This window comes from Dendrobates tinctorius, unplaced genomic scaffold (genome assembly GCF_039654945.1).
Source record: "Dendrobates tinctorius isolate UK_male_01 unplaced genomic scaffold, ASM3965494v1 ptg000192l, whole genome shotgun sequence".
Taxonomy (NCBI): domain Eukaryota; kingdom Metazoa; phylum Chordata; class Amphibia; order Anura; family Dendrobatidae; genus Dendrobates; species Dendrobates tinctorius.
In genome coordinates this window covers 13,076,053-13,103,180 of record NW_027361859.1, presented here as the reverse complement: position 1 = coordinate 13,103,180, position 27,128 = coordinate 13,076,053, and the positions used below count along the sequence as shown (strand labels likewise).

Genomic DNA, 27,128 nt, shown 5'->3' with positions numbered 1-27,128 from the left:
TGACCCCTGACTCCTCCCCTCCTGTGACCTCATCACACTGATCACAGGTCCTGTGCGCACAGAGCAGCCATATATGTGGCAGACGCTCCTGGATCTTCTCCTTTCTGGGCCGGTTCCTCCTGTGAGTCCTATTAACCCTTTCTCCCCTGTTTCCGCCTTCCTGACAGGTGTCACGTTATGATTAGCGATAAGCGAATTTGTTTGGAAAACGATCGCCAAACATAAATTCGGCACACATATGGCACATTCGGATTTGTGATCGGAAATGCAAGGAAAATGTTAGAAAATCGGTAACATTCGGTAAAAGTGCGGGAAAATATTTGCATTGCCACAAAAGTATTTTCAGCACTTTAGCATTTATAATGGTGTATCATGAGTGTTTGGCACGTGTATGATGGGGGGAGGGGGGTCTGCAGAGCTCAGAGACGCGGCGTTCTTGTAAGCACAGCAGTCATTTTTTCCCCTAACTTTATGTGTGCACATTGCGGCTAGCCAATCAGTGCACAGGAAACATCCACAATGTCCTGACACAACGGCTTATGTCATTGGCTGCTGAAATCACATGTCACTCTCCATATACATAGCGGACATCTTGTTTTAGCGCCATTTTGACAAATTGATGCAAACAGTGGCGGCATAGGAACCAACATGACATGAACCAAGGAAGGAAGCCACAATGACCACAGACCTGACCCCAGGGCACAGAGCAGGAAAAGTTGGGAGCTGTGTCCACCAAAGTACTTAAGAAAAATATTTTACAGTAAGTGGAAAAATCCAATTTTCATATTGAGAGCAATATGGACACAAGACCATTGGACATTCCAGAACAGTCCCAATGGATAGGAGCAAACAGCAGCCAGCCATGTGGACTGCCAAACTGACAGCAGCCGGCAATACCTTCCATCCTACAGTGGCATGTAAAAGTTTAGGCACCCCTGCTCACAATTAAGTAAGTTGAAGATGACATGATCTCTAAAAGAGATAACGTTAAAGGTGACACCTTTCCTTTGTATTTTAGGCAAAATATATATATTTTCATATTTTACATATAAAAATTTTCAAAAAGGAAAATTGGCTGATTCAATCGTTTGGGCACCCAACATTGACAAGTGTGACCAACTTTTTACTACTGAGGCCGCCTATGCAGCATCAGTAGTAAAAGATAAAATGTAAAAAAAATAAAAAATGGTGTTATTCTTACCTTCCGACGTCCCGCGCAGCCGTTCCCAGTAATCCTTTGCGAAAATGCCCGCGATGACGTATGTTCTAGCGGGATCGCGACGTCTCGCGAATGACCGCGAGACTTCGCGATCCCGCGAGAACGGACGCCATCGCGGGCATTTTCGCAAAGGATTACTGAGAACAAGAGTGTGGAGAGAGGCGGGAAGGCTGCGCGGGACGTCGGAAGGTAAGAATAACAATATTTTTTATTTTAAATTCTATTTTTTACAGGGATATGGTACCCAAAGCCCGGAGGACAGTCTCCTCTCCTCCGGACCGTGGGTACCATCCGCAAATGTTCTGCTTACTTTCCGCATGGTGTGCACAGCCAGCCACATGCGGGAAATAAGTAGAACAATGCATTCCTATGGGTGCGGGATAGCCGCGATTCCGCAAAATTAATGAGCATGCTGCGTTTTTTACCGCGAAGCGATTCCGCCGCGGTAAAATCCGCAGCATTAGCACAGCATTGCGGAATCCCATAGGAATGCATGGGATGCTTATTTTTCGCGTTTTCACGGCAAAATCGCGCGGTTAAAACCGCCGTGGAAACGCGAAAAAAACGCCACGTGTGAACTCAGCCTTAGAAGCCAGAGAAGAGTCTTTCAATTCTTGATTGAGGGATTTTCTTCCATTCTACCTTGGAAAAAATCCTTCCACTTCTATTTTGAGGTCTAGTCACAGATGTTCAGATCAGGTGACTGAGGGTCATGGTAAAACAATCCGCTTGGCCTTTTCATGTAGTCTGTTGTCAATTTTGTTGCGTCTCTGCATTCCCTTCCCCTGCAGAGACATTGACGCTTTCACTGCCGCAGCCCCGCACCTCCCTCTACTCCTCCTGCCGTCCCTGCCTTTTCTCCGCCGCCTCTGCTCTCCGCCTCCCTCCCCCAGCAAAAATGCTCACCATAACGGTCCAGCGCCCTGTCCTCGTCCTCCTGCGGCTGCCGGGGGTCTGTGCACTGTTTGCAGATGCCCAAGCACAGTGCTTAAAGCGCGCGTGGTCCCGGTTTCTTAATGAGACAGCTCACACCATCCTAAAGTGTCCCCAGCCAATTTAAGGCACCTCCACCTGGTGGGTGGTACCTGTGCAACATTGTAAGTTTGTTTCCTAACAGTGGTCCCAGTGCTCGTATCCTCGTATGTTTGCCTTTCAGCCATGCTCTCCTGACTGTCTATCAATCAGTCTCCATTTGAGCCTCTATCAGAGTACTTGATTAACATTTTGACCCTAAAAATGGCCATTCTGGTGGCTCTTACATCAGCTAGAAGGTTGGGGGAACTGCAGGCACTATCGGTTAACCAACTATCTACTCAGGTCTTATCAGATAGGCTGGGTCAGGGCTAAGTATAACCCTTTCTCCCAAAGGTTGTGACAACCTTTAACAGATCCCAGGAGCTAGTTTTGCCACCTTTCTGTAATAACCCAAAGAATGAGGGAGAAAAAGAGTTTCATACCCTGGTTGTTAAGAGCTGCCTGTTGCAATTCTTAGCGTCAACCAGTGAATTCACTAAATCTACCTCCCTGTTTGTTCTCTTTCATGGTCTAAGGAAAGGCCAGGCTGTGTCCAAAGAATCCATAGACAGATGGGTCAGGACTGGAATTGACTTGGCCTACACTTTGGGAGGTGTTCCCCCCCCCCCCCCAATAATATAAATGCACACTCCACAAGGGCTGTCTCTACATCCTGGGCAGAGAGGGCTAATGCTTCTCTGGAACAAATCTGTAGGGTCTGGCACAAGGTCCTCACCCTCCACATTTTTCAAACATTACCACATGGATTTAGGTGCTGCAGATCTTATTAATCTTACATCTTATTAATGTCTTACAAGCGGTGGTCCCTCCTCACTAGGTTCCTCTGAAGTCTCTCTCCATGGTTATGTTGTGGGGAATGAGAAAACTGATATTTACTGGTAATTGGATTTCTGAAAACCCAGGACAGCACCTTTCCTTATCCCCTCCCTTCTCACCTCCTGTATCCTTAGTGGATAGCCCCGGTTGACTCACTGGATGTTGCAGGAAAAAAAACCACTTTATTTCTGATGTAGTCATGTTCAGGGTATGACATAATACATGTTATTCCAGTGATATCACCAAACTTGTATATACCGTATATACTCGTGTATAAGCTGAGACTTTCAGCCCAGTTTTTTTGGGCTGAAAGTACCCCTCTCGGCTTATACATGAGTCATATACCTGGGGGTCGGCGGGGGAGGGGGACCGGAGGTGTCAGAGATCATACTGACCCCCCTGACGCGTCTCTGCAGCCCCCCCTCTTCTCCTACAGTCTCCCTTACATCCTTCAGCGGTCATGTGGTACCACTCATTAAACTCATGAATATGCGCATATTTATGAGTTTAACACCTATCTGACATATGACGTACTATCCCGTTCATGTGCCCTGGGACTCAATTCCCAAGGATGGGATAGTACGTCATAGCGATCAGCGGCGCTCACGGCACATTAACCCCTGGCACACTGCGATCAAACCTGATCGCAGTGTACCGGAGGATCAGGGAAGCATCGGCAGGGAGGGGGCTCCCTCCGTGCTTCCCTGAGACCCCCAGCGCAGCGCGATGTGCTGCCCTGCGCTGGGGGCCTCCTTCCCTGCAGGTCCCCGGATCCAATATGGCCGCAGGGGCCTTCGGAGGGCCTGCAGGGCGGCGGCCTCCTCAGTGCCTGCAAAGCGCAGGCATGAGGAAGTATTCTGTAGTGCCTGTATCACATCGCTGATCTGACACAGCGCTGTGTGTTGTGTCAGATCAGCGATCTGACACATGACAGTGATGTCCCCCCCGGGACAATGTAATAAAGTAAAAAACGTTTAAAAAAAAAAAAGTGTAAAAATATTCCCTAATAAATTCATTTTTTGGAAATAAAAAAACCCAAACAATAAAAGTACACATATTTGGTATCACCGCGTCTGTAATGACCTGCCCTATAAGTGTCCCACTAGTTAACCCCTTTATTGAACCTCTTAAAAAATAAAAACAAAGCAAAAAATAATGCATTATCAGCATACCGCCAAACAAAAAGTGCAATAACGCGCAATCAAAAAGACGGAAATAAATAACCATGGTACCGCTGAAAACATCATCTTGTTCCTCAAAAAACGAGCTGCCATACAGCGTCATCAGCGAAAAAATAAAAAAGTTATAGCTCGCAGAATAAAGCGATGCAAAAATAATTATTTTTTATATAAAATTGTTTTCATTGCATAAAAGCGCCAAAACATAAAACGACAAAAATTAGGTATCACGAAAATCGTACTGACCCGAAGAATAAAGCCACTTTATCAATTTTACCAGACGCGGAACGGTGTAAACGCACCCCCCCAAAAGAAATTCATGAAGTGCTGGTTTTTGTTCATTCTGCATCCCAAAAATCGGAATAAAAAGCGATAAAAAAAATGTCACATGCCTGAAAATGGTACCAATAAAAAGTCAAAAAACAAGACCTCACATGACTCTGTGGGCCAAAATATGGAAAAATTATAGCTCTCAAAATGTGGTGATGCAAAAACTATTTTTACAATAAAAAGCGTCTTGTAGTGTATGACAGCAGCCAAACATAAAAACCCGCTATAAATAGTAAACCCCCTTTATCACCCCCTTAGTTAGGGAAAACTATTAAAATAAAAAAAAAAATGTATTTATTTCCATTTTCCCATTAGGGTTAGGGCTAGGGTTAGGGCTGACATTAGGGTTAGGGGTGTGTTGGGGTTAGGGTTGGAGATAGAATTGGGTGGTTTCCACTGTTTGGGCCCATCAGGTGCTCTCCAAAGGCAACATGGCGTCTGATCTCAATTTCAGCCAATTCTGCGTTGAAAAAGTCCAACGTTGCTCCTTCCCTTCCAAGCTCTGCCATGCGCCCAAACAGTGGTTTACCCCTACATATGGGGTATCAGCCTACTCAGAACAAATTGTACAACAACTTTTGGTGTCCAATTTCTCCTGTTACCCTTGGGAAAATAAAAAATTGGGGGCAAAAATATCATTTTTGTGGCAAAAAAATGATTTTTTTTATTTTTATGGGTCTATGTTATAAACTTCTGTGAAGCACTTGGGGGTTCAAAGTGCTCACCCCACATCTAGATAAATTCCTTGGGGTGTCTAATTTCCAAAATGGGGTCACTCGCGGGGGGTTTCCACAGTTTTTGCACATCAGGGGCTTTCCAAACGCGACATGGCGTCCAATCTCAATTCCAGCCAAAAAAGTCAAATGGCTTCTTCCCTTCCGAGCTCTGCCATGCACCCAAATAGTGGTTTACCACCACATGTGGGGTATCAGCGCACTCAGGACAAATTGCACAATAACTTTTGTGGTCCTGTTACCCTTGGGAAAATAAAATTTGGGGGTGAAAAGATCATGTTTGTGGAAAAAATATGATTTTTTTTTAATTTTACGGCTGTACGTTATAAACTTCTGTGAAGCCCTTGGGGGTTCAAAGTGCTCACCACATATCTAGATAAGTTCCTTGGGGGGTCTAATTTCCAAAATGGGGTCACTTGTAAGGGGTTTCCACTGTTTAGGCACATCTGGAGCTCTCCAAACGTGACATAGCGTCCGATCTCAATTCCATCCAATTTTGCCTTGAAAAAGTCAAACGGCGCTCCTTCCCTTCTGAGCTCTGCCATGCGCCGAAACAGTGGTTCTCCCCACATATCAGGTATCAGCGTACTCAGGACAAATTGCACAATAACTTTTGCAGTCCAATTTCTCCTGTTACCCTTGGTAAAATAAAAAAATTGAACTTGAAGTTTTTTTTTGGTGAAAAAAAGTTAAATGTTCATTTTTTTTAAACATTCAAAAAATTCATGTGAAACACCTGAAGGGTTAATAAACTTCTTGAATGTGGTTTTGAGTACCTTGAGGGGTGCAGTTTTTAGAATGGTGTCACTTTGGATATTTTCTATCATATAGACCCCTCAAAGTGACTTCAAATGTAATGTGGTCCCTAAAAATAAAATGGTGTAAAAATGAGAAATCGCTGGTCAACTTTTAACCCTTATAACTTCCTACAAAAAAAATTTTGGTTCCCAAATTGTGCTGATGTAAAGTAAACATGTGGGAAATGTTACTTATTAAGTTTTTTGTGTGCCATATCTCTGTGATTTAAAAGCATAAAAATTCAAACTTGGAAAATTGCAAAATTTTCGCCAAATTTCTGTTTTTTTCACAAATAAACGCAAGTTATATGAATGAAATTTTACCACTAACATGAAGTACAATATGTCACGAGAAAACATTGTCAGAATCACTGGGATCCATGGAAACGTTCCAGAGTTATTACCTCATAAAGGGACAGTGGTCAGAATTGTAAAAATTGGCCCGGTCATGAATGTGCAAACCACCCTTGGGGGTAAAGGGGTTAATGAGTGGTACCACATGACCACTGAAGGAAGGGAGACCGTAGGAGAAGCCGGGCTGCACAGAACGCGCCAGGAGGGGGTAAGTGTATTCAATATTCACCTGTCCCCGTTCCCACGCTGCTCACCGCTGTCTGCTGCATCCTGTGTCAGTGATGTTTAGCCAGCAGAGGGCGCGATGACGTAGTTAGTCACTGACACAGGACGCAGCAGACATCCGTGAGCAGCGATGGACCCAGGACAGGTGAATATCTCAGGTGCCGAGTCCTGAGCGAGGGGCAACACCGGCACCTGGCCCCCAGCGAGGAGAGGTGAGTATGGCATTTTTTTCTTGCAGCAGCATATGGGGGCTTAATATATAGAGCATCTTATGGGGGCAGCATATAGGGGCATATTCTATGGGGCAGCATATGGGGGCATATTCTATGGAGCAGCATATGGGGGCATATTCTATGGGGCAGCATATGGGGGCATATTCTATGGAGCAGCATATGGGGGCATATTCTATGGAGCAGCATATGGGGGCATATTCTATGGGGCAGCATATGGGGGAATATTCTATGGAGCAGCATAGGGGGCATATTCTATGGAGCATCTTATGGGGCATAATCTATGGAGCACTTTATGGAGCATCTTATGGGTGAATAATCTATGGAGCATCTTATGGGGCATATTCTATGGAGCATCTTATTGGGCCATAACCTTTATGGGGCATATTATTCTATGGAGCATCTTATGGGGGCCATCATTAACCTTTGTGCAGCATTATATGGGGCATATTTTGTATGTAGCATCTCATGAACTGAATGGAGCTTTATATGGGGCTCCTGATTCAATATGGATATTCAAAACATTTAGCCTACTGATGTCTCAATTAATTTTACTTTTATTGGTATCTATTTTTATTTGTATTTTCCACCCTAGGCTTATACACGAGTCAATAAGTTTTCCCAGTTCTTTGTGACAAAATTAGGGGGGTCGGCTTATACTCGGGTTGGCTTATACACGAGTATATACGGTATGTGTGTTTAATAAACTAATCAAAACGTAGTTCCTTTCATGCTCTGTAAACCACTGAAGTGTAGTGGACGGCTCCGCCTTTTAAAGCTGTAGGGTTTCTGGTCCTTGGAGCGGATCCTTTGTCTCCATGGTACTGTTGTGGTTTCAGGCAAATCTGATTACCGGTAAGTAATCATCGTTTTTCTGGTGTTTTTCTTGTATTATAAGAAAGCCTAAGGCCAGAAATAAACCCCATCAAACACTGTACATGGAGACTTTGGAAATCAGATAATTTTTGTCACCGGTGTTTGTGGAAACAAAAAATATTTTAAAAAAGCCTCAAACTTCTGTGTGTGAATCAGACCTGAGATGTAACGTGATAGAAGATTACAGTGCGGGGAAGACGGGAAACCTTCATATAGACGGCCGGTGGGGATGGAGTCAGTGACCGACTCTGACCAAATATGTTTCTAGAGCCGTAGTAGAAGATGAAGATGTCGTCCTCATCATGAAGTAGTTATTTCTCCTGTCCCGTGTAATGAATATCTCCTGCAGTATTGCTAATGCCGATTCCAGTGTCGGGAAATGAGACGAGAATTAGCGTTATGGAAGATGAGTCTGTGAGGAACGTATTCAGCTGCCGACTCCGAGGGAGAAACTGCTTGTTGTCTGTGGCCTAAAATATATAGGTTTTATTAGTAAATGTAAAGAAGAAAACTAAATACTGTAAAATAAGAAATCTCCTCATATGTTTCCCTTATTATCTCCAGTAATTGTATTATTACACAGGATTTTTATGATCAATTGATTCCATCTTTTTCTCATTCAAATTTAATGATGTTCCATATCCTTTTTCGTCTCATTCAGGTCCCTACAATATTGGATCCTCTCAGTGAAGATCTGATATAAGATATAAGAGAGTTTTCCTGATTTACCCATCAATGATGGATATGGACAGAGACAAGATGGCGGAGAGGATATTACACCTCACCCTAGAGATCCTCTTCCGGCTTACTGGAGAGGTGAGAGATTCTGATGACGTCACATTACATCATTCTTATCTATGGGAATAACAGATGGAGAGAACTGGAGAGGTGAGGACTCTGGAAATGTCTGTAGTGAGATTTATTAATGTTTTTCTCCATAACCAGGATTACACAGTAGTGAAGGAGACCTCTAGTGATCGCTGTCAGGACCTTGTGAATGAGGGATGGGGAAGACGCCTGAGCCCAATCACTGGGCCTCCACCTCACCCCCTGATACATGAGGACATCAATGACCAGAAGATCCTAGAACTCACCTACAAGATGATTGAGCTGCTGACTGGAGAGGTGACACTGCTGGGAATGCTGGGACATTATACAGTAATGCTATGAAGGGATCGGGGGGATGATGGTATCATTGTATGTGTCAGGTTTCTATAAGGTGTCAGGATGTCGCCGTCTATTTCTCCATGGAGGAGTGGGAGTATATAGAAGGACACAAAGATTTGTACAAGGACGTCATGATGGAGGTTCCCCAGCCCCTCACATCACCAGGTAATAGACAGGACTAAATACACACGGCCTATAATTATCTGTATGTAACGAATGAATTCAGTCCCTGTATGTGTTTCCTACAGATCTATCCAGTAAGAGGACAACACCAGAGAGATGTCCCCGTCCTCTTCTTCCACAGGACTGTAAACAAGAAGATCCCAATGTTCCTCAGGATCATCAGGTAGATGGAGAGAAGGTGTCATGAGATCTCCCCTATGATGTGTAGATGGCTGTGAAGGTCTTGTGCTCAGTCTTGTTTTATCCACCAGTATTATATGTTTTATACTTGTGTAATGAGAATGGTGGAGATGGCAGGATTAGAGCTGACCATAGATGTGACTTCTCCATCTGTCTGTGACTTTTACAATATTGGTTTCAGGGTGAAGATCTGACCCATATTAATACTACAGAGACATATGTGAGGGGTGATGAGCGGTGTAAAGAGGAGATTCCTACATATGACTACCCAGGTGAGTAGTAACCACTAAATGCAGAGATGTCACAGATTCTTCTCAGTCACCGGCTGTGGCTGCTTTAACAGTGGTGTAGTCCGGCTGTATCACAATCATGCGATCTCTAGTGGCTTAAAGGTGAATAACATTCTCCTCCATCTGAAAATGTTCAAATTACTTTGTGAAATTATGAAAGCCCTTTTCTATTAACCTTTCAATCTGGAAGCTCCTCCTACTCCATAGGATTAGAAGACGTTGACCATTACCTGCCCAGGTCTATAAACTACAAAGCCAAGTGACAGCGTGCATAGAATGTGCTGACAAATTAGAAAATCACTTGAAGAAAAATATTATGATGGTCCTGTAATAGAAAGCGGAGGGTAATGATGCTGTTGACTTCCTAGATCCCTGATATCTTATTGGGTGAATCTCCCTTCTCTCCCTTCTGTGCTGCTGAATGTGCTCATATGGTCCCTACAAGACCAGATCCAGTCTTTCTAGATAAACTTCCCTTTTATGATCGACAACATTAAATGTGCAGTGAGGCCAAGTGTGAATTTCTCTACAATAACAACAGAGTTTCACTTTATCCCGCATTTTCAATTTCTTTTAAAACCGACTAGCTTCAAAAAGATTGCTATGAACTATACAAAAAACATTATTCAGATTACTGCACAATCTTTCCTGAAATCGGGAGTAACATATACTCTACTCTTCTGTTCAGGACTCATAGTAGTTCCAATGGTCCATGATAAATGAGTGCAACTGCTGTTTAACCCCTTTTCCCTAAGGCTTTTTGCACATTAATGACCAGGCCAATTTTTACAATTCTAACCATTGTCACTTTATGAGATAATAACTCTGGAACAGAGGATGTACCGTATATACTCGTGTATAAGCCGACCCCCTCCCCCCCTTTTTTTTTTTGTCACAAAAAACAGGGAAGGCTTATTGACTTGTGTATAAGCCTAGGGTGCACAGTGAGTGGCCCCAGATAATACTGCCCAGTGAGTGGCCCCAGATAATGCTGCCCAGTGAGTGGCCCTAGATAATGCTGCACAGTGAGTGGCCCCAGATAATGCTGCACCGTGTGTGGCCCTAGATAATGCTGCACAGTGAGTGGCCCCAGATAATGCTGCACAGTGAGTGGCCCCAGATAATGCTGCACAGTTAGTGGCCCCAGTTTTGCTGCACAGTTAGTGGCCCCAGTTTTGCCGCACAGTGAGTGGCCCCAGATAATGCTGCACAGTGAGTGGCCCCAGTTTGACGGCTCTGCAGTGACTGTTCAGGCAGAGGGCGCGTACTAACTACTCATCGCGCCCTCTGACCTAAATGTCACTGCAGAGGACACAAAACAGCAGAGCGATGCGCAGCAACGGGGACAGGTGAATATGGCTCCCCCCGTTCATATTCACCTCCTCCTGGCGCAGGTCTCTGCAGCCCCCCAGCTTGTTCTATGCTGTCGGCGCCGCTGCTCTTCCTGCTTCAGCGGTCACATGGTACCGCTCATTAAATTCATGTATATGCGCATATTCATGACTTTAATGAGCAGTACCACGTGACCGCTGAAGCAGGAAGAGCAGGGAAACCGAGAACATGGAACAAGCAGGGGGGCTGCAGAGACAAGCCAGGAGGGGGTGAGTATGATCTCTGACCTTCCCCCGCCGATTCCCCCCCCCCGGTATATGACTTGCGTAAAAGCCGAGAGGGGGACTTTCAGCCCAAAAAAATCGCCTGAAAATCTCAGTTTATACACGAGTATATACGATATTGTACATCATGACAGTGGTAAAATCTCTTCTAAATAACTTTTTTACAACTTTCAAGCTTTGAACTCTTTTGCCCTTAAATCAAAGAGATACGTCAACAAAATAGTTAGTAAGTAACATTTCCTTTGTCTACTTTACATCAGCACAATTTTTGAAACTTTTTTTGTTAGGAAGTTATAAGGGTTAAAAGTTGACCAGTGAGTGCTCCAGCAAAATAAACAAAATTATTTTTTAGGGACCACTTTCCATTTGAAGTGACTTTGAGGGGTCTATATGATAGAAAATACCCAAAAGTGACCACATTCTAAATTCTGCACTCCTCAAGGTGCTCAAAACTACATTCAAGAAGTTTAGGTGCTTGACAGGAATGTGGGAAAAAAATGAACATTCACTTTTTTTTTCACAAAAAATTTATTTACACCCAAATTTTTTTATTTTCACAGGGAGTAACAGGAAAAAATAGACCCCCATTTCTCATGAGCATGCCAATATCGAATATGTGGGAGAAAACTACTGTTTGGGCACACGATAGGGCTCTAAAGTGAAGAAGCTTAATTTGACTTTTTGAATGTAAAACTTGGTGGAATCATTGGCGGATGCCATGTCCCTTTTGGAGAGCCCCTGATGTGCTAAACTCCCAACATGTGACCCCGGTTTAACTTATCTGAGGTATTGTACTTTGGCACCATTTGTATGATACTCTCCCATCATGACTGAATTGGCACTTTTGGTTGTGGAGATTGACATCTATCGTATATACTCGAGTATAAGCCGACCCGAGTATAAGCCGAGGCCCCTAATTTTGCCACAAAAAACTGGGAAAACTTATTGACTCGAGTATAAGCCTAGGGTGGGAAAGGCAGCAGCTACTGGTAAATTTCAAAAATAAAAATAGGTACCAATAAAAGTAAAATTAATTGAGACATCAGTAGGTTAAATGTTTTTGAATATCCATATTGAATCTGGAGTCCCATATAATGCTCCATACAGTTCATGATGGCCCCCATAAGATGCTCCATGCAAAATAAGCCCCATATAATGCTTCATAAAGTTCATGATAGGCCCCATAAGATGCTCCATACAAAAAATATGCCCCATATAATGCTGCACAAAGGTTAATAATGGCCCCATAAGATGCTTGATAGAATAATATGCCCCATATGCTGCTCCATAAAGGTTGATGGCCCCATTAGATGCCCCATATAATGCTGCATAAAGGTTATGACCCCATAAGATGCTCCATAGAGTTATATGCCCATATGCTGCTGCGATTAAAAAATGTAAAAAAACATACTCACCTATCGTCACTGGGGGCAGGTGCCGTATCCTGAGCAGGCGAACACACACTCTATAGGGGCCAGGTGCCGGTGTCGCCGCTGGCTCAGGGGCCCGGCACCTGTGATATCACCTGTCCCTGTTCCACCGCTGCGCTCCGCTCTGTCTTCCGGGTCTCTGCAGTGACGTTCAGCATAGGGCGCGCACTAACCACTTCATCGCACCCTCTGACCTGAACGTCACAGCCAGAGGACGCAGAAGACCGAGTGGCACACGGCGGTGGAACGGAGTCAGGTGAATATCACATGGCTCCTCTGTCCTCCCCATCACACTCAACCCCTTTTGGCGCGGTCTCTGCAGTCCCTGCTTCGCCGATGGTCTCTGGCACCGGCAGCTCCTTCCAGTGTTCAGTGGTCATGTGGAACCGCTCATTAAAGTAATGAATATACGCATATTCATTACTTTAATGAGCGGTACCACGTGACTGCTGAACACAGGAAGAGCTGCTGCGCCAGAGACTATCTGAGAAGCAGGGATTGCAGAGACCGCGCCAGGAGGGGGTGAGTATGATCTGACAGCTGCGCTCCCCTGCCGACCCCCAGGACAATGACTCAAGTATAAGCCAAGAAGGGCACTTTCAGCCTAAAAAAATGGGCTGAAAATCTCGGGTTATACTCGAGTATATACGGTATTTGGCAGTGTCATGACTTTGAGGCTTTTATGGCTATTATTTGGCTTTATTTATAGTGAGGAGTTTTAGGACTTGTTTCATTTCTCCTCCCCCTTATGTGGATTTGCATCCCTTTGAATTTCTACTGACCACATCTTTCATAGTCCTCTGCACTCTCATTTTACTTGATATATAGTGACATATGGTTCCCCAGCTAATCTAGCCTATTTATTTAATTATTATTGTGGACTTCCCCTATGAGGCACTATGCTGTATTTTAATTTATTTTATTTATTATCAATAAAGTTTTATTATTTTAATATTTTCCTATGAATCTCTTCATGATTTTGGTATTATGTGGTACCAAAAGGTGCGATTACTTTTGACTTTGAAGTGCCATTTGTATAGTTTTTTGGACATCTATATGTTAACTGAATGTCGGGTCTCAGCAGTCAGAATCAACTGACACTTGGCGGTGATCGTTCGCGCACAGCCTCTGTGCATGCAAAATCACGGGGATGTATCCATACGGCACAGTGTAAATAAGTACCAGGTCACAGGGACGTTTCTGGTGGTAAAGTTCTTTGAACAAACCATATGTTGTTGTTGGGGATCATATTTTTATTCTATGTCTTTTTTTGTTTGTTTTTACAGGTTCAGTCTGTATGGTATGTTTGATTGTGGACACTGTCTAAATTTAAAAGGAACCTGTAAGGTCTCCCTTGCCCTCAGAACCACCTGCAGTTGTGTCTACATAGCTAAATACCCTGCTTAATAGTCCTTTTATGAGATTACACACATAAACAGAGCTTTAAGGGCATGTCACACTAAGAGATATCGCTAGCAATATCGCTATAACTTGTGACGTTATAGCGATATTGCTAGCGATATCGCTATGTGTGATACTTACCTACAACCCGCTCCCCCGCTGCTTATCGCTGAACGTGCGAGAACAGGCTGGACTGTTTCTCGACGTCAGCTTCCTGTGGCGCTTCCTGCTGTGACGACGAGCGACGCGTGGAGCCGGGCGGGAGGACGCAGGATCGCCTGGTGTGACAGGTAAGTAGCGACCCCCGTCCCCAGCGATGTCGCTGGTGAGATCTGCCTGTGTGGCAGCTCACTAGCGACCACTTAGCGATGCACCAGCGATCCTGACCGCGTCATATCGCTGGTCGGGATCGCTGGTGCATCGCTAAGTGTGACAGTACCTTAAGAAAAGTATTTCTAAAGTCCATTTAAGATATGTAAATGAGGCCTTAAAGCTAGCCTCTCCAGAGATGCTCAATTGGGTTTAGGTCAGAGCTCTGGCTGAGCCAGTCAGTAATGGTCACAGAGTTGTTTTGAAGCCACTCCTTTGTTAATTTAGCTGTGTGCTTGTTGGAAGGTGAACCTTCGGCCAAATCTGAGGTCCATAGCACTCTGGAAGAGATTTTCATCCAGGATATCTCTGTTCTTGGCCGCATTCATGTTTCTTTTAATTGGACCCAGTCGTTCTGTCCCTACAGCTGAAAAACACCCCCCATAGCATGATGCTGCCACCACCATGTTTACCTGTTGGGATTGTATTGGGCAGATGATGAGCAGTGCCTGGTTTTCTCCACACGTACCGTTTAGAATTATCACCAAAAAGGTCTATCTTCATCTCATCAGACCAGAGAATCTTATTTCTCATAGTCTGGGAGTCCATCATGTATTTTTTTTTTTTAGAAAACTCTGTGAGTTTTCATATATCTGGCACTGATGAAATGCTTCTGTTGGGCCACTCTGCTGCAAAGGCCAACTGGTGGAGGGCTGCAGTTATAGTTGGCTTTGTGGAACTTTCTCCCATCTCCCTACTGCATCTGTGGAGTCCAGCCACAGTGATCTTGAGGTTCTTCTTTATCTCTCTCACCAAGGCTCTTCTCTCACGATTGCTCAGTTTGGCAGGACTGCCAGGTCTAGGAAGACTTCTGTTGTTCCCAAACTTCTTCCATTTAAGGATTATGGAGGCCACTGTGCTCTTAAGAACCTTGAGTACTGCAGAAATTCTTTTGTAACCTTGACCAGATCTGTGCCTTGCCACAATTCTGTCTCTGAGCTCCTTGGCCAGTTCCTTTGACCTCATGATTCTCATTTGGTCTGACATGCACTGTGAGCTGTGAGGTCTTATATAGACAGGTGTGTGCCTTTACAAATCAAGTCCTATCAGTTTATTTAAACATAACTGGACTCCAATGAAGGAGTAGAACCATCTCAAGAAGGATCATAAGGAAATGGACAGCATGTGACTTAAATATGAGTGGCTGAGCAAAGGGTCTGAATACTTATGACCATGTGATATTTCAGTTTTTCTTTTTTTATAAATTTGCAAAAATTTCTACATTTCTGTTTGTTTCAGTCAAGATGGGGTGCAGAGTGTACATTATTGAAAAAAAAAAAAACTTTTTTGCATTTACCAAATGGCTGCAATGAAACAAAGAGTGAAAAATTTCAAGGGGTTTGAATATTTTCCATACCCACTGTACAAGCGCTGGCGTCATCGCCAACGCTATACAAACCTTGCACATACTCGCTGCTTCTTTCCCTCGCTGCTTCTTTCCCTCGATGCACTAATCCTCTAGAACTGGGCGTATGATCGGAAGTGTAGAGGACCTATGGTCATGCGTAGTGCGCCTTTCTGAAGCCGGCACACATAAAGATCTGTTTGTGTAATGTAATAAAGGGACTGTTAGGCAGGGTATTTAGCTACATTATGTAGACACAACTGCTGGTAGGTCTGGGGCCACAGGGGGATCTGACAGTTCCCTTTAAGACACCTCAGCTCTGCATTACTTTAAAAACGTTTCTTTAAAGGGAATCTGTCACCTCATTTTTGGCCTATGAGGTGCGGCCACCACTTATCTACAGCATTGCCTTTAAATGTCCAATTTTTTTTAAACTCCTCTTATAGCAAATATTGGCCCCTATGATAGTTTAGATTACCAAGAGCCACTGAGCCCCATGACCCCAGAGAGGTTTCACCATTAGTTACTCATTTTTTAACTGATAAAGACTGTTGACTTTGATCATTTCAGTAGATGTTATTGTCTATACTCGCAGTTTTTTAGTTAGTTTACAAAATACTCTGATTTAACCTCTTCCTGCATTCAGTTTTGTGTTCCTAATCAGGCCCTATTTTTCAAATCTGATGTGTGTCACTTTATGTAGTGATAACTTTGGAATTCTTCACAAAGCATAATAGGAAACAAATAGACCTTACAAATTTTCCAATGTCTCTTGAATTCAACAATACCCTATATACGGTTGTGCACTACTATCTGGGCACATGACAGGGTTAAGAAGGGAAGGAGCGCCATTTAGCTATATGAATGCAGATTTTGCTGGAATAGTTTGCAGACACAATGCATTGTGGTCTCCTGGCAGCTCAAAAGATGGCTACCACGAACAGGCTTGGTGCTATCTACTTCGTTTTCCATATCACATGGATTGATGTGCTCATCACACTTTAAGCCCCCTACATGGATCTGAACTTACACAGAGACCCTTAGGCCTGTTTCACATTTCAGTCTTTTGGAATCAGTCAGAATCCATCAAAGTGTACGGATCCGTTGCAGATTGCAAAAAACTGATGCACCGGATCTGTTTTTTTTGATGGATCCGTCACAGCAGCTAGTGTATGAACTTTAAAGGAACAGAACTCTGGAAAGGAGAGAGCGAGAGACTTTTCTGTGCCAGAATGGATTTTGGGGATAAAATTTAAGGAAAGGAAATTCTTCCGGGCATGCTCAGATTAAAAAAAATGGAATCTGTCACAGGATTCCGTCATGTGACAGACAGCGACGGATCTGCCGCCCATAGGCGTCCATTCTACCAGACGACGGACGGCGACGGATCCGTCACCACCCGTCTTTTCGACGCAGACAAAAAATGTTCCTATGGACGACGTCTTTTCCGCCCAACGAACAGCAATTTTATGACGGATCCGTCGCACGACGGACGAAACTGAAGGCCATCCGTCACAATCCGTCGCTAATACAAGTCTATGGGGAAAAAGTCGGATCCTTTTTTTTCTGCTAACGACGGATTTTGACTGACGCCAGAAAACTGAAGTGTGAAACAGGCCTTAGGCTTGGGCCATGGTGTTATTTGCCGATGTGCAGTGTGAGATGGCAAGAAGAATACTCAGGTAGCCTGGTCAGGACAAGGAGGGCAGAGAAAATGCAAAATTATAAAACGCAAGAGTAGTCAGTAAACGGCCCAGGGTCGCAACAGAGAACAAATATACTAGCTGGCAGCTGAGCAGAGAGGACTGAACCAGAGGAGAACAAGGCTGTATCTGGCAGCTTCCGGCAATATTCTTCGAGCTTTAGTAGGGTGTGGTGCTTTCCAGTTGGCTGAAGCAGAGAGCAGATTACTTCAGCTGGACAGCATGCACCCATACTGCCAGACTGGATGGTACTACTGATCCCAGGCACGCTAATCTTAGTGGCTAAACAGAGCCATCACCTACCCACAGCTTTTGGTTCTGACATCTCCATTACCAGCGTTGCCTGCAGAATGAATAAGGCAATATCTGGTGATAGAAGCAGACATCGCAGGGGCAGATCCCAGAGAAGATGGGACACACCATTTGCAGAAGCCCTAATATAGCAAAGTGGCAGAAAGCCAGCAGTGCAGTAAAAATCTCCATAAAGTGGCTACATTTTGGAAATTATAACCCTCAATGAATTAATCTATAGTAGTAACTATTTTGACTCCACAGCCACTTTCTGTAAATTAGCATACAGTGGATGTTTGAGAGTGAAAATTTCACACTTGCCATTTTATTACCCAGCATATATTGCCCAGATTGTGCTTCAGGAGACACAAACTCACCGTAATTTAAGCGGTTTTTTTTTCACTATAGTAATGCCAAGTACATGAATGCTAAATGTGGTTTGGGCAAACTGCAAGACTCAGAAGCAAGGGGGAGATTTGACATTGAGAGAGCGAATATTGCTGGATCGGTTTATGGAAGCCATGTTGCTCTTCAAGAGCCTTTGAGACATTAATGTGGAAACCTCTGTTTTTCCACTGACAGATGATGGATTTGGGGGCTTGTTTTTTGGGAGATGAGTAGAAATTTTTATTGGTATTATTTTCTCCTATATAACATTACTTAGTAACTTTTTATTCCATATTTGGGAGGCAGAATGAACTTGTAATTGAGCACCACACTCCACTGGCTCATCCTGTGAGGTTTTCTATTAATCATAGAATCATAGAATGGGAGAGTTGGAAGGGACCTCCTGGGCCATCTGGTCCAGCCCCCTGCTCAAAGCAGAATTCGCTAAATCATCCCAGACAGTTGTCTGTCCAGCCTCTGTTTGAAGACTTCCATTGAAGGAGAACTCACCACCTCTCGTGGCAGCCTGCTCCACTCATTGATCACTCTAACTGTCAAAAAGTTTTTTTCTAATATCTAATCTGTGTCTCCTCCCATTCAGTTTCATCCCATTGCTTCTAGTCTTTCCTTGTGCAAATGAGAATAAAGATGATCCTTCTACAATGTGACAGCCCTTCAGATATTTGTAGACCGCTATTACGTCTCCTCTCAGTCTTCTCTTTTGCAAGCTAAACATTTCCAAATCATGCAACCTTTCCTCTTAAGACAGGGTTTGCAGACCAGTCACCATTCTGGTCGCTCTTTTCTGAACTTGCTCCAGTTTGTTGATGTCTTTTTTAAAATGTGGCGCCCAAAACTGGGCACAGTATTCCAGATGAGGTCTGACCAAAGAGGAGTAGAGGGCAATAATGACTTCACGTGATCTAGACTGTATGCTTCTGTTAATACATCCTAGAATTGCATTTGCCTTTTTTGCTGCTGCATCACACTGTTGACTCCTATTCAGTCTGTGATCTATTAGTATACCCAAGTCTTTTTCACATGTGCTGTTGCTTAGCCCTATTCCTCCCATTCTGTATATGCTTTTTTTCATTTTTATTGCCCAGATGTAGTACTTTGCATTTTTCCCTGTTAAAAACCATTCTGTTAGTTGCTGCCCACTGCTCCAGTTTATTTATATCTTTTTGAATCCTCTCTCTCTCTTCTCTAGTATTAGCTATCCCTCCTATCTTTGTGTCATCAGCAAATTTAATCAGTTTACCCTCAATTCCTTCATCTAAATCGTTGATAAAGATGTTGAACAACACAGGGCCCAGGACAGAGCCCTGTGGTACCCCACTTGAGACATTCTTCCAACTGGATGTGCAGCCATTTACGACCACTCTTTGGGTCCGATCACTAAGCCAGTTATGAATCCACCTAACAGCTGCCTTGTCCATTCCATACTTAGTCATTTTTTCAGTAAGAATTGTGTGAGATACTTTGTCAAATGCTTTGCTGAAGTCAAGATATACTATATCTACAGCATTTCCCTGATCCAACCAATCAGTGATTCCGTCTTAGAAGGAAATTAAGTTAGTCTGACATGACTTATTAGTTACAAACCCATGCTGACTCTGTTTAATCACTTCATTCTTATCCAGGTACTGACATACATGTTGTTAATAATTTGTTCAAAGATCATTCCTGGTATAGAAGTCAGACTCACCGGCCTATAGTTGCCTGGGTCCACGTTCTTCCCTTTTTGAAGATAGGAACAACATTTGCTCTTCTCCAGTCTTCTGGGACTTCTCCTGTTCTCCAAGAATTTTCAACGATTATGGAGAGGGGTTCAAAAATTTCTTCTGCTATCTCCTTCAGTACTCTGGGGTGTAATTCATCTGGACCTGGACTGTGAACTGTCATTTTCTTGGTGAATAGTTCCATATTTTTTCCGAACTCGACATTTTTAGGGACCGTTTTAAGTAGAAATGTTCAAAGATTTGAATTTCAATATTATTAATAATTGGTTTTCTCTTTGACAGATGAATGTACCAGGCGATCAGAGGGACAGATGACATCTTCAATGTTTAAATCGGAAGATTTTGAGCTCTCACAGGATACAATTGAAGTGAATGCCATTACACCAGATATACCATCATTTCTTCACAGCAAAGATCTGTCATCTGATCCTTTGAAACAGGTCTTGTCTTCTGATTCATTACTGGCTACTAAGGAAAAACAAAGTCACAGAATAAGCATTAAAAAACTAACAAGTCCTACAGCAAAGAAGCAATTTTCACGTTCAGAATTTGGAAATAGTTTTCCCCTCAAAACGTCTTTTCTTAAACGTCAAAAAATTCACATAGCAGAGAATAGATTTTCTTGTTCCAAGTGTATGAGATGTTTTAACCAGAAATCACATCTTCTTAGACACCAGAGAACTCACACAGGGGAGAAGCCATTTTCTTGTTCAGAATGTGGGAAATGTTTTAATGAGAAATCAGATCTTGTTAGTCACCAGAGAATTCATACTGGAGAGAAGCCTTTTTCCTGTTCGGAATGTGGGAAGTGTTTTAGCCTGAAATGGAATCTTGTTATTCATCAGAGAACTCACACAGGAGAGAAGCCTTTTTCATGTTCAGAGTGTGGAAAATGTTTTGCATACACATCAACTCTTGTTACACATCAGAGAACTCACACAGGGGAGAAGCCATTTTCATGTTTAGAATGTGGGAAATGTTTTACAGAGAAATCGGCTCTTTTTACGCATCAGAGAAGTCACACAGGGGAGCAGCCATTTTCATGTTCAGAATGTGGAAAATGTTTTGTGAAGAAATCATCTCTTCTTAGGCACCAGAGCAGTCACACAGGGGAGAAGCCTTTTTCATGTTCAGAATGTGGGAAATGTTTTAACCAGAAAGCATATCTTGTTAAGCACCAGAGAATTCACACAGGGGAGAAGCCTTTTTCCTGTTTAGAATGTGGGAAACGGTTTAATCAGAAATCAGATGTTGTTAAACACCAAAGAACACACACAGGGGAGAAGCCTTTTAAATGCTCAGAATGTGGGAAATGTTTTACTCAGAAAGCGCATCTTGATGGCCATCAGAGAACCCACACAGGGAAAAGCCTTTTTCATGTTTTTAATGTGAGAAATGTTTTTCACTGAAATCAACTCTTAACCCCTTATTGACGGAGCCAATTTGCAGCTTAATGACCAGGCCAATTTTTACAATTCTGACCACTGTCACTTTATGAGGTTGTAACTCTGGAACGCTTTAACGGATCCCACTGTTTCTGAGATTTTTTTTTTTTCGTGACATATTGTACTTCATCTTAGTGGTAAAATGTCTTCGATATGACTTGTGTTTATTTATGAAAAAAATGGAAATATGGTGAAAATGTTTAAAATTTTCAAACTTTTAATTTTCATCCCTTTAAATCGGAGAGAGATGTCACACAAAATACTTACTAAATAACATTTCCCACATGTCAACTTTACATCAGCACAATTTTGGAAACAACATTTTTTTTAGGATGTTATAAGGGTTAAAAGTTGACCAGCGATTTCTCATTTTTCCAACAAAATTTACAAAACCATTTATTTTAGGGATCACCTCACATTTGAAGTCACTTTGAGGGACTATATGGCAGAAAATATTCAAAAGTGACACCATTCTAAAAACTGCACCCCTCAAGCTGATAAAAACCACATTAAATAAGTTTATTAACCCTTTACATGCTCCACAGAAACTGAAACAATGTGAAAGGAAAAAATAAACATTTAACTTTTTTTCACAAAAATTTTACTTCTGAACCAATTTTTTTTATTTTCACAAGCGTAAAAAGAGAAAATGAAAAACAAAATTTGTTGTGAAATTTCTCCTGAATACTCTAATACCCCATATGTGGTGGTAAACCACTGTTAGAGTGCATGGCAGAGCTCAGAATTGGCTGGAATTGAGATCGGACGCCATTCTTTTTGCCCCCAATTTTTTTTCCCAAGGGTAGCAAGAGAAATTGGACACCAAAAGTTGTTGTGCAATTTGTTCTTAGTATGCTGATACCCCATATGTGGAGGTAAATCCTTGTTTAGGTGCATGGCAGAGCTCGGACGGGAAGGAGCACCGTTTGACTTTTTCAACGCAGAATTGGCTGGAATTGAGATCGGACGCCATGTCGCGTTTGGAGAGCCCCTGATGTGCCTAAACAGTGGAAACCCCCACAAGTGACACCATTTTGGAAACTAGACCCCCTAAGGAACTTTTCTAGATGTGTGTTGAGCACTTTGAGCCCCCAAGTGCTTCAAAGAATTTTATAACGTAGAGCCGTAAAAATAAAAAATCATATTTTTTTCACAAAAAATTATCTTTTTCGCCGACAATTTTTTATTTTCCCAAGGGTAGCAAGATAAATTGGACCTCAAAAGTTGTTTTACAGTTTGCTCTGAGTATGCTGATACTCCACATGTGGGAGTAAAGCTCTGGGTGCACGGCCAAGCTCGAAAGGGAAGGAGCGCCATTTGACTTTTTAATCTCAAAATTGTGAGAGCAGATGCCATGTCGGGTTTGGAAATGTGCCTAACAGCACAAACCCCTTACAACTGACCCCATATTGGAAACTACTCCCCTCAAAGATTTTCTCCAGGGGCATATTGAGCAATTTGAACCCACAGGTACGACACAGAATTTGATAACATTAGGCCGTTATATTAAAAAAGTTAATTTTTTTCACAAAAATCTTGTTTTAAACTTGAATTTCTCACTTTTGTCAAAAATTACACCAAAAAGTGGACCCCATAATTTGTTACCCACTTTATTATGAGTGCGTCAATATCCCACATGTAGTCAAAAAGTTCTGTTTGGACAAACGTATAAACAGAACCTGGCACTCAACTTAATGCTGGTGAAAAGTAGTTTTATTTGTAGTACTAAACAACAAACGTTTTGGTTCCAAGGACCGTCATCAGTTACGTACTCAGTAGTTTCAAGACGTATGTATAACGGAACAGACAAACTTATCCGCATCAAACAGAAGGGTAATGGTAATGCCTTAATATTGCAGTAGATAACTGGCTTGTGAAAGAGCGGGCGTCTGTGTCCTGACACGGCATCCACCGTTTGTCAGACAAATAAAACTACTTTTCACCAGCATAAAGTTGAGTGCCAGGTTCTGTTTATACATATCACATGGTGTGGGAACCTACCTGGACACCTCCAGCAGTAGTGCGCACGGTATCTCTGTCTACTTTGGACAAACAGCAGGGCTTGGACAGAAAGGGAAACAATGTGACAAATTTGGCTTTATTTGAAATAGATACTGGCCTGTGTGGTTCAGAAGCAACAGGAATCCCCCATAAATGTCTTGTTTATAAATTGTACCCTCTAATCTATTTATCTAGGGATGTAGTGAGTAGTTTGATGCCACCATGTTATGTGTTAAGAAATATATCCAATATGGCACCTATGTGAATACTGGACACACGGATGTGCCTATAATAGATGGCACACCATTTGGTCATTAGGGTAAAATTGAAGTTCCAGGACCCATTCAAAGCTTCTAGAGACATTGAGCAAACAAGAAAATCCTTTCAGGATTATTACTCACAGAAGGAGGCATGCTCCTAAAAACACATTAGCTGATTATAAAATTTGGTCTTGCTAACTAAACGGTTGTCCTGCATTTGCTTATATTGTAGCAGAAAGAATAAACTGTATTGGAGTGAAGAGCAAAATGTGGAGGAAAATGCAGCCAACTATGTGGCAAAGCTGAGTTTGTTCCAAAGATGAACGAACACCAGCAGGGCTAGAATGGTAGACACTTTCAGAGACTGGTCGTAAAACGTGCTTTTAGCTCCATCAATCCCTATATGAGAGACGAATGTGCCAATAGACGTGGTGCACCATAGCAAGCTCCCACCTGCCAAGGTCAGAACCCCTATATGCACAAAACAACCAGTTCTCTATAGAAAGTATTGTCTGGTACTAGAGGTTTGGCAAGAACCATAAAGTAAAGCCCATAGTGTATAAGTACACTTCCACAAGTTTAGAAATCCTCCATTAAATTGATCATGCCTGTATCACCAACATAAATATAAGTAATATAAATGGAAGCCAAAGTTTTGTGTAGCAAGACAGTCGTAAAAACAGTCAAAGTTAGATAAATGGTCAAAAATGTTTGTGAGTAATCAAGTCCTAGAAATAATTTTCAGATGACCTGACTTTTCAGGAACATTTGTGGGGTCCACACTCTAGAGTGTAGAGACGTGGGTACGTGTACGAGAATTTGTTGGAATAGTAGTTTGGTATGTGATTGATCAAGTCCTAGAATTTTCAGATGACCTGACTTTTCAAGAACATTTGTGGGGTCCACACTCTGGGGTGTACAGACATGGGGACGTGGATGAGAATTTGTTGGAATAGTTTGGTATGGGATTGATCAAGCCCTGGAATTAATTGTGAAATGGGGTAAAATGAGATCTTCTAATGAAAATATTATTTATTAATTGTTCCAAATTACACTACTGAGGCCACTAAGCAGAAAATAAAAATTATTAAAAAACAAACTAATGATTGTAGGTGGTGTGGTAGGTCTCAATACAGGGAGAGATACAAAGGCCTGGTTGGGATGGACATGTAGGGCAAAAGTACCGGGAATCACTCCGTCTGCCATGCTTCCTGCAAACCAGGCATCTTTTTTGAGAACACCTTTGGGTGGGAGTGACAGGGGCAGGGTGAGGAAAATGGCACTCTGCAAGTCCCCGGGAATCCTCAGAGTCGAAGGCTTACCCTGGTGCCATTGACACAAACATGAGGCCCTGTACAATTTTTTCCTGAAATTGCTGGAGCGTAAGTGGTCCTTGGGACTTTGTATACAGGACAAAGCTGTTGTATGTGGCAGTTTGAATAAGGTAGATTGCCACCTTTTTGTACCAGGCCCTTGTCTTCCGCTTGGCCATGTATGGTTGCAGAACCTGGTCTAACTGGGTCGCCCTCCCAGGGCTGTGGGGTACTCTGTACCGGGCCGGTGTCAGTGGGATGTGTCACAGCAGCGGTGACCCGGTCCATGGCCCTGGGCGCCCAAGTAATGGGGGAATTGAAATGGTGGAATGTAGTTGATTAAATGAATAGTTTGTGACGCCACCTGTGGTGTTCAGCAAGTGAGGTGTTAAGCCGACGCTGCATGCAGATCCACTGGGACTGATGGTATGGTGCAGCAAAGATGTAAAAGCTCCCCACAGGTGAAGCTGTAGTCCCAGGGCAGTGTAGATGTGGTTGGCACGGGGATGTAGCAGTGCCGGAAGGGTAGGAAGCAGACAAAGACACGCGGGGTGCAATTTCTGTACCTTTACTTGATAAATGCAGTCCAGGGTACTGATTACAGATGGTACTGGAGCAGGCTAGCCTGGAAGCAGCTCAGGGATTCTCTCAGCAGATGGGCTGTGCAGTCTCCTTCCCTAGCGCTTATTTGTATGAAGTACTCCTAGTACTGAGTTACACTGAAGTTCCTCCTAATTCTCTTCTACTAGCACTCCTCGTATGGCAGACAGCTGTAGCCGCTATTCCTCTCTTGGCTCACTCCGTGCTGTTGTGCCTCCGAGTCTTAGATGGGGTAGGGCATTTACAGACTCCTACTCCTCTGGTGTCTGTTGCAGGACCATTAGTATCCGTACAAAAGTGGAGACCAGGCTCCAGTTCATGCGCTCTAACTGGAGATGAGCCTTTCCTCTCCGCTCGATCTTCACCCTCCTCACACTAACTGACCACTCCTTCCTCTTGGCCCTCAGAGAGCACTCCTCCCTTCAATTCTGGTTCAGAGTCCCCCCTGCTGGCCTGGAGTGGAACTGTTGCATGTATAGGTTAACTGCGAGAGAGACCCTTCACTGCCTCCAAGCCTGGCATTACCCTCCCTGGACGAAGGCAATGCCATACTCCTGGGGCGCCACATTCCCCCCTAGTGCAAGTCAGCACTCCTGGGCTGATGAAAAATATATGAAAAACATATAAACATGTAAACAGTATGAAGGTTACAAAATTTGAAAAATGAAAAATGTACAAAAACCAAAAGCTCAAAAAACAGTCCTATGATGACAAGTCCAAGCATCAATGTCCATGGTCCATTCCTGGGCAAATGGTGAACTATTTACAAGTTGATTTTGACCACACAAGTCCTGTGGTACAATGTCCATAAAACAAGGTAAAAACTGGAAAATTCAAAGGAAACTCTTACAGATTACCTGTAGGTACAAAACTTGAGAACAGTTACATATATACACAATTTCAACATTCACATAAACTTAGCTATATACGATATCTGATGGGTGGTATACCTTGTGTAGTACGGGTAGACCTGCGAAACACTGGTTGTCTGGGGCTAACTACTGGTGTATTGTGTAATGTACTGGATACACTACTGGTGGTTCTGCATGGCACAGGGATATTAGATTGTCTGTGAACTCTTAGACTCACCATGGGTATAACAGATTCACCACTGGCAGGGCGAGGACTCTCCGGCTCCACTGCTGGTGTGGCATCTGCTGCCTGATTTTCCTGATCCTCAGGATTTTCTTGAGTCACGTCTTCCTATGCTACCAATTGGGGAAATGTCAACACTGGCACCACTATAGCATCATTTACTTTAGTCCAATTTGCAGGGAATTCTCCAAGTATTGTGCTGACCTTCTCTTCTTCTTCTATGGGTTGGATGTTATCTTGTTCTTCCATTCTTTCTTTTAACTGGTCAGGGCACAGTTTCAGATGATCCCTGGATATTGCTGCTGAGGTTTCTCCTCCATCTTTGCTAATAAGACACACCTTGTTATTGTCAAAGTTTGAGGGTAGAATGGTGTAAGGCTCAGCTTCCCATTGGTCATCCAATTTATGCAATCTTCTTTTCCTCTTTAATACTTGTTCTCCTGGTGACAAGGGAACTGCCGGTGCATGTTGGTTGTAAAGCTTCTCGTGCTTTTGCCTTGCCTGAGCTAGACCCTT

General features: G+C 43.1%; 1 protein-coding gene across 3 annotated transcripts; it reads left to right on the top strand.

Moving 5' to 3' along the window:
- LOC141055900 (uncharacterized) lies at positions 1-21,942 on the top strand. 3 transcript variants are annotated; one of them, XM_073552612.1, is made up of 7 exons: positions 1-121; positions 8,456-8,610; positions 8,740-8,919; positions 9,003-9,126; positions 9,210-9,307; positions 9,506-9,596; positions 20,181-21,942. In XM_073552612.1, the coding sequence occupies exons 2-7, from the start codon at positions 8,530-8,532 to the stop codon at positions 21,305-21,307; spliced, it is 1,701 nt and encodes a 566-aa protein (XP_073408713.1). In that variant the 5' UTR covers positions 1-121; positions 8,456-8,529; the 3' UTR covers positions 21,308-21,942. The 3 variants fall into 3 exon arrangements, with proteins under 3 accessions (XP_073408713.1, XP_073408714.1, XP_073408715.1); XM_073552613.1 differs by lacking the exon at positions 1-121 and adding an exon at positions 612-760; XM_073552614.1 differs by lacking the exon at positions 1-121 and adding an exon at positions 783-949.
- Positions 21,943-27,128: the final 5,186 nt, after the last annotated feature.

Coding starts and splice junctions, on each gene's coding strand:
- LOC141055900 (XM_073552612.1), top strand. CDS start 8,530: ATGATGGATATGGACAGAGACAAGATGGCGGAGAGGATATTACACCTC. Junction 9,308..9,505: donor ATGTTCCTCAGGATCATCAG/GTAGATGGAGAG, acceptor TATTGGTTTCAG/GGTGAAGATCTGACCCATAT. Junction 9,597..20,180: donor TCCTACATATGACTACCCAG/GTGAGTAGTAAC, acceptor TCTCTTTGACAG/ATGAATGTACCAGGCGATCA.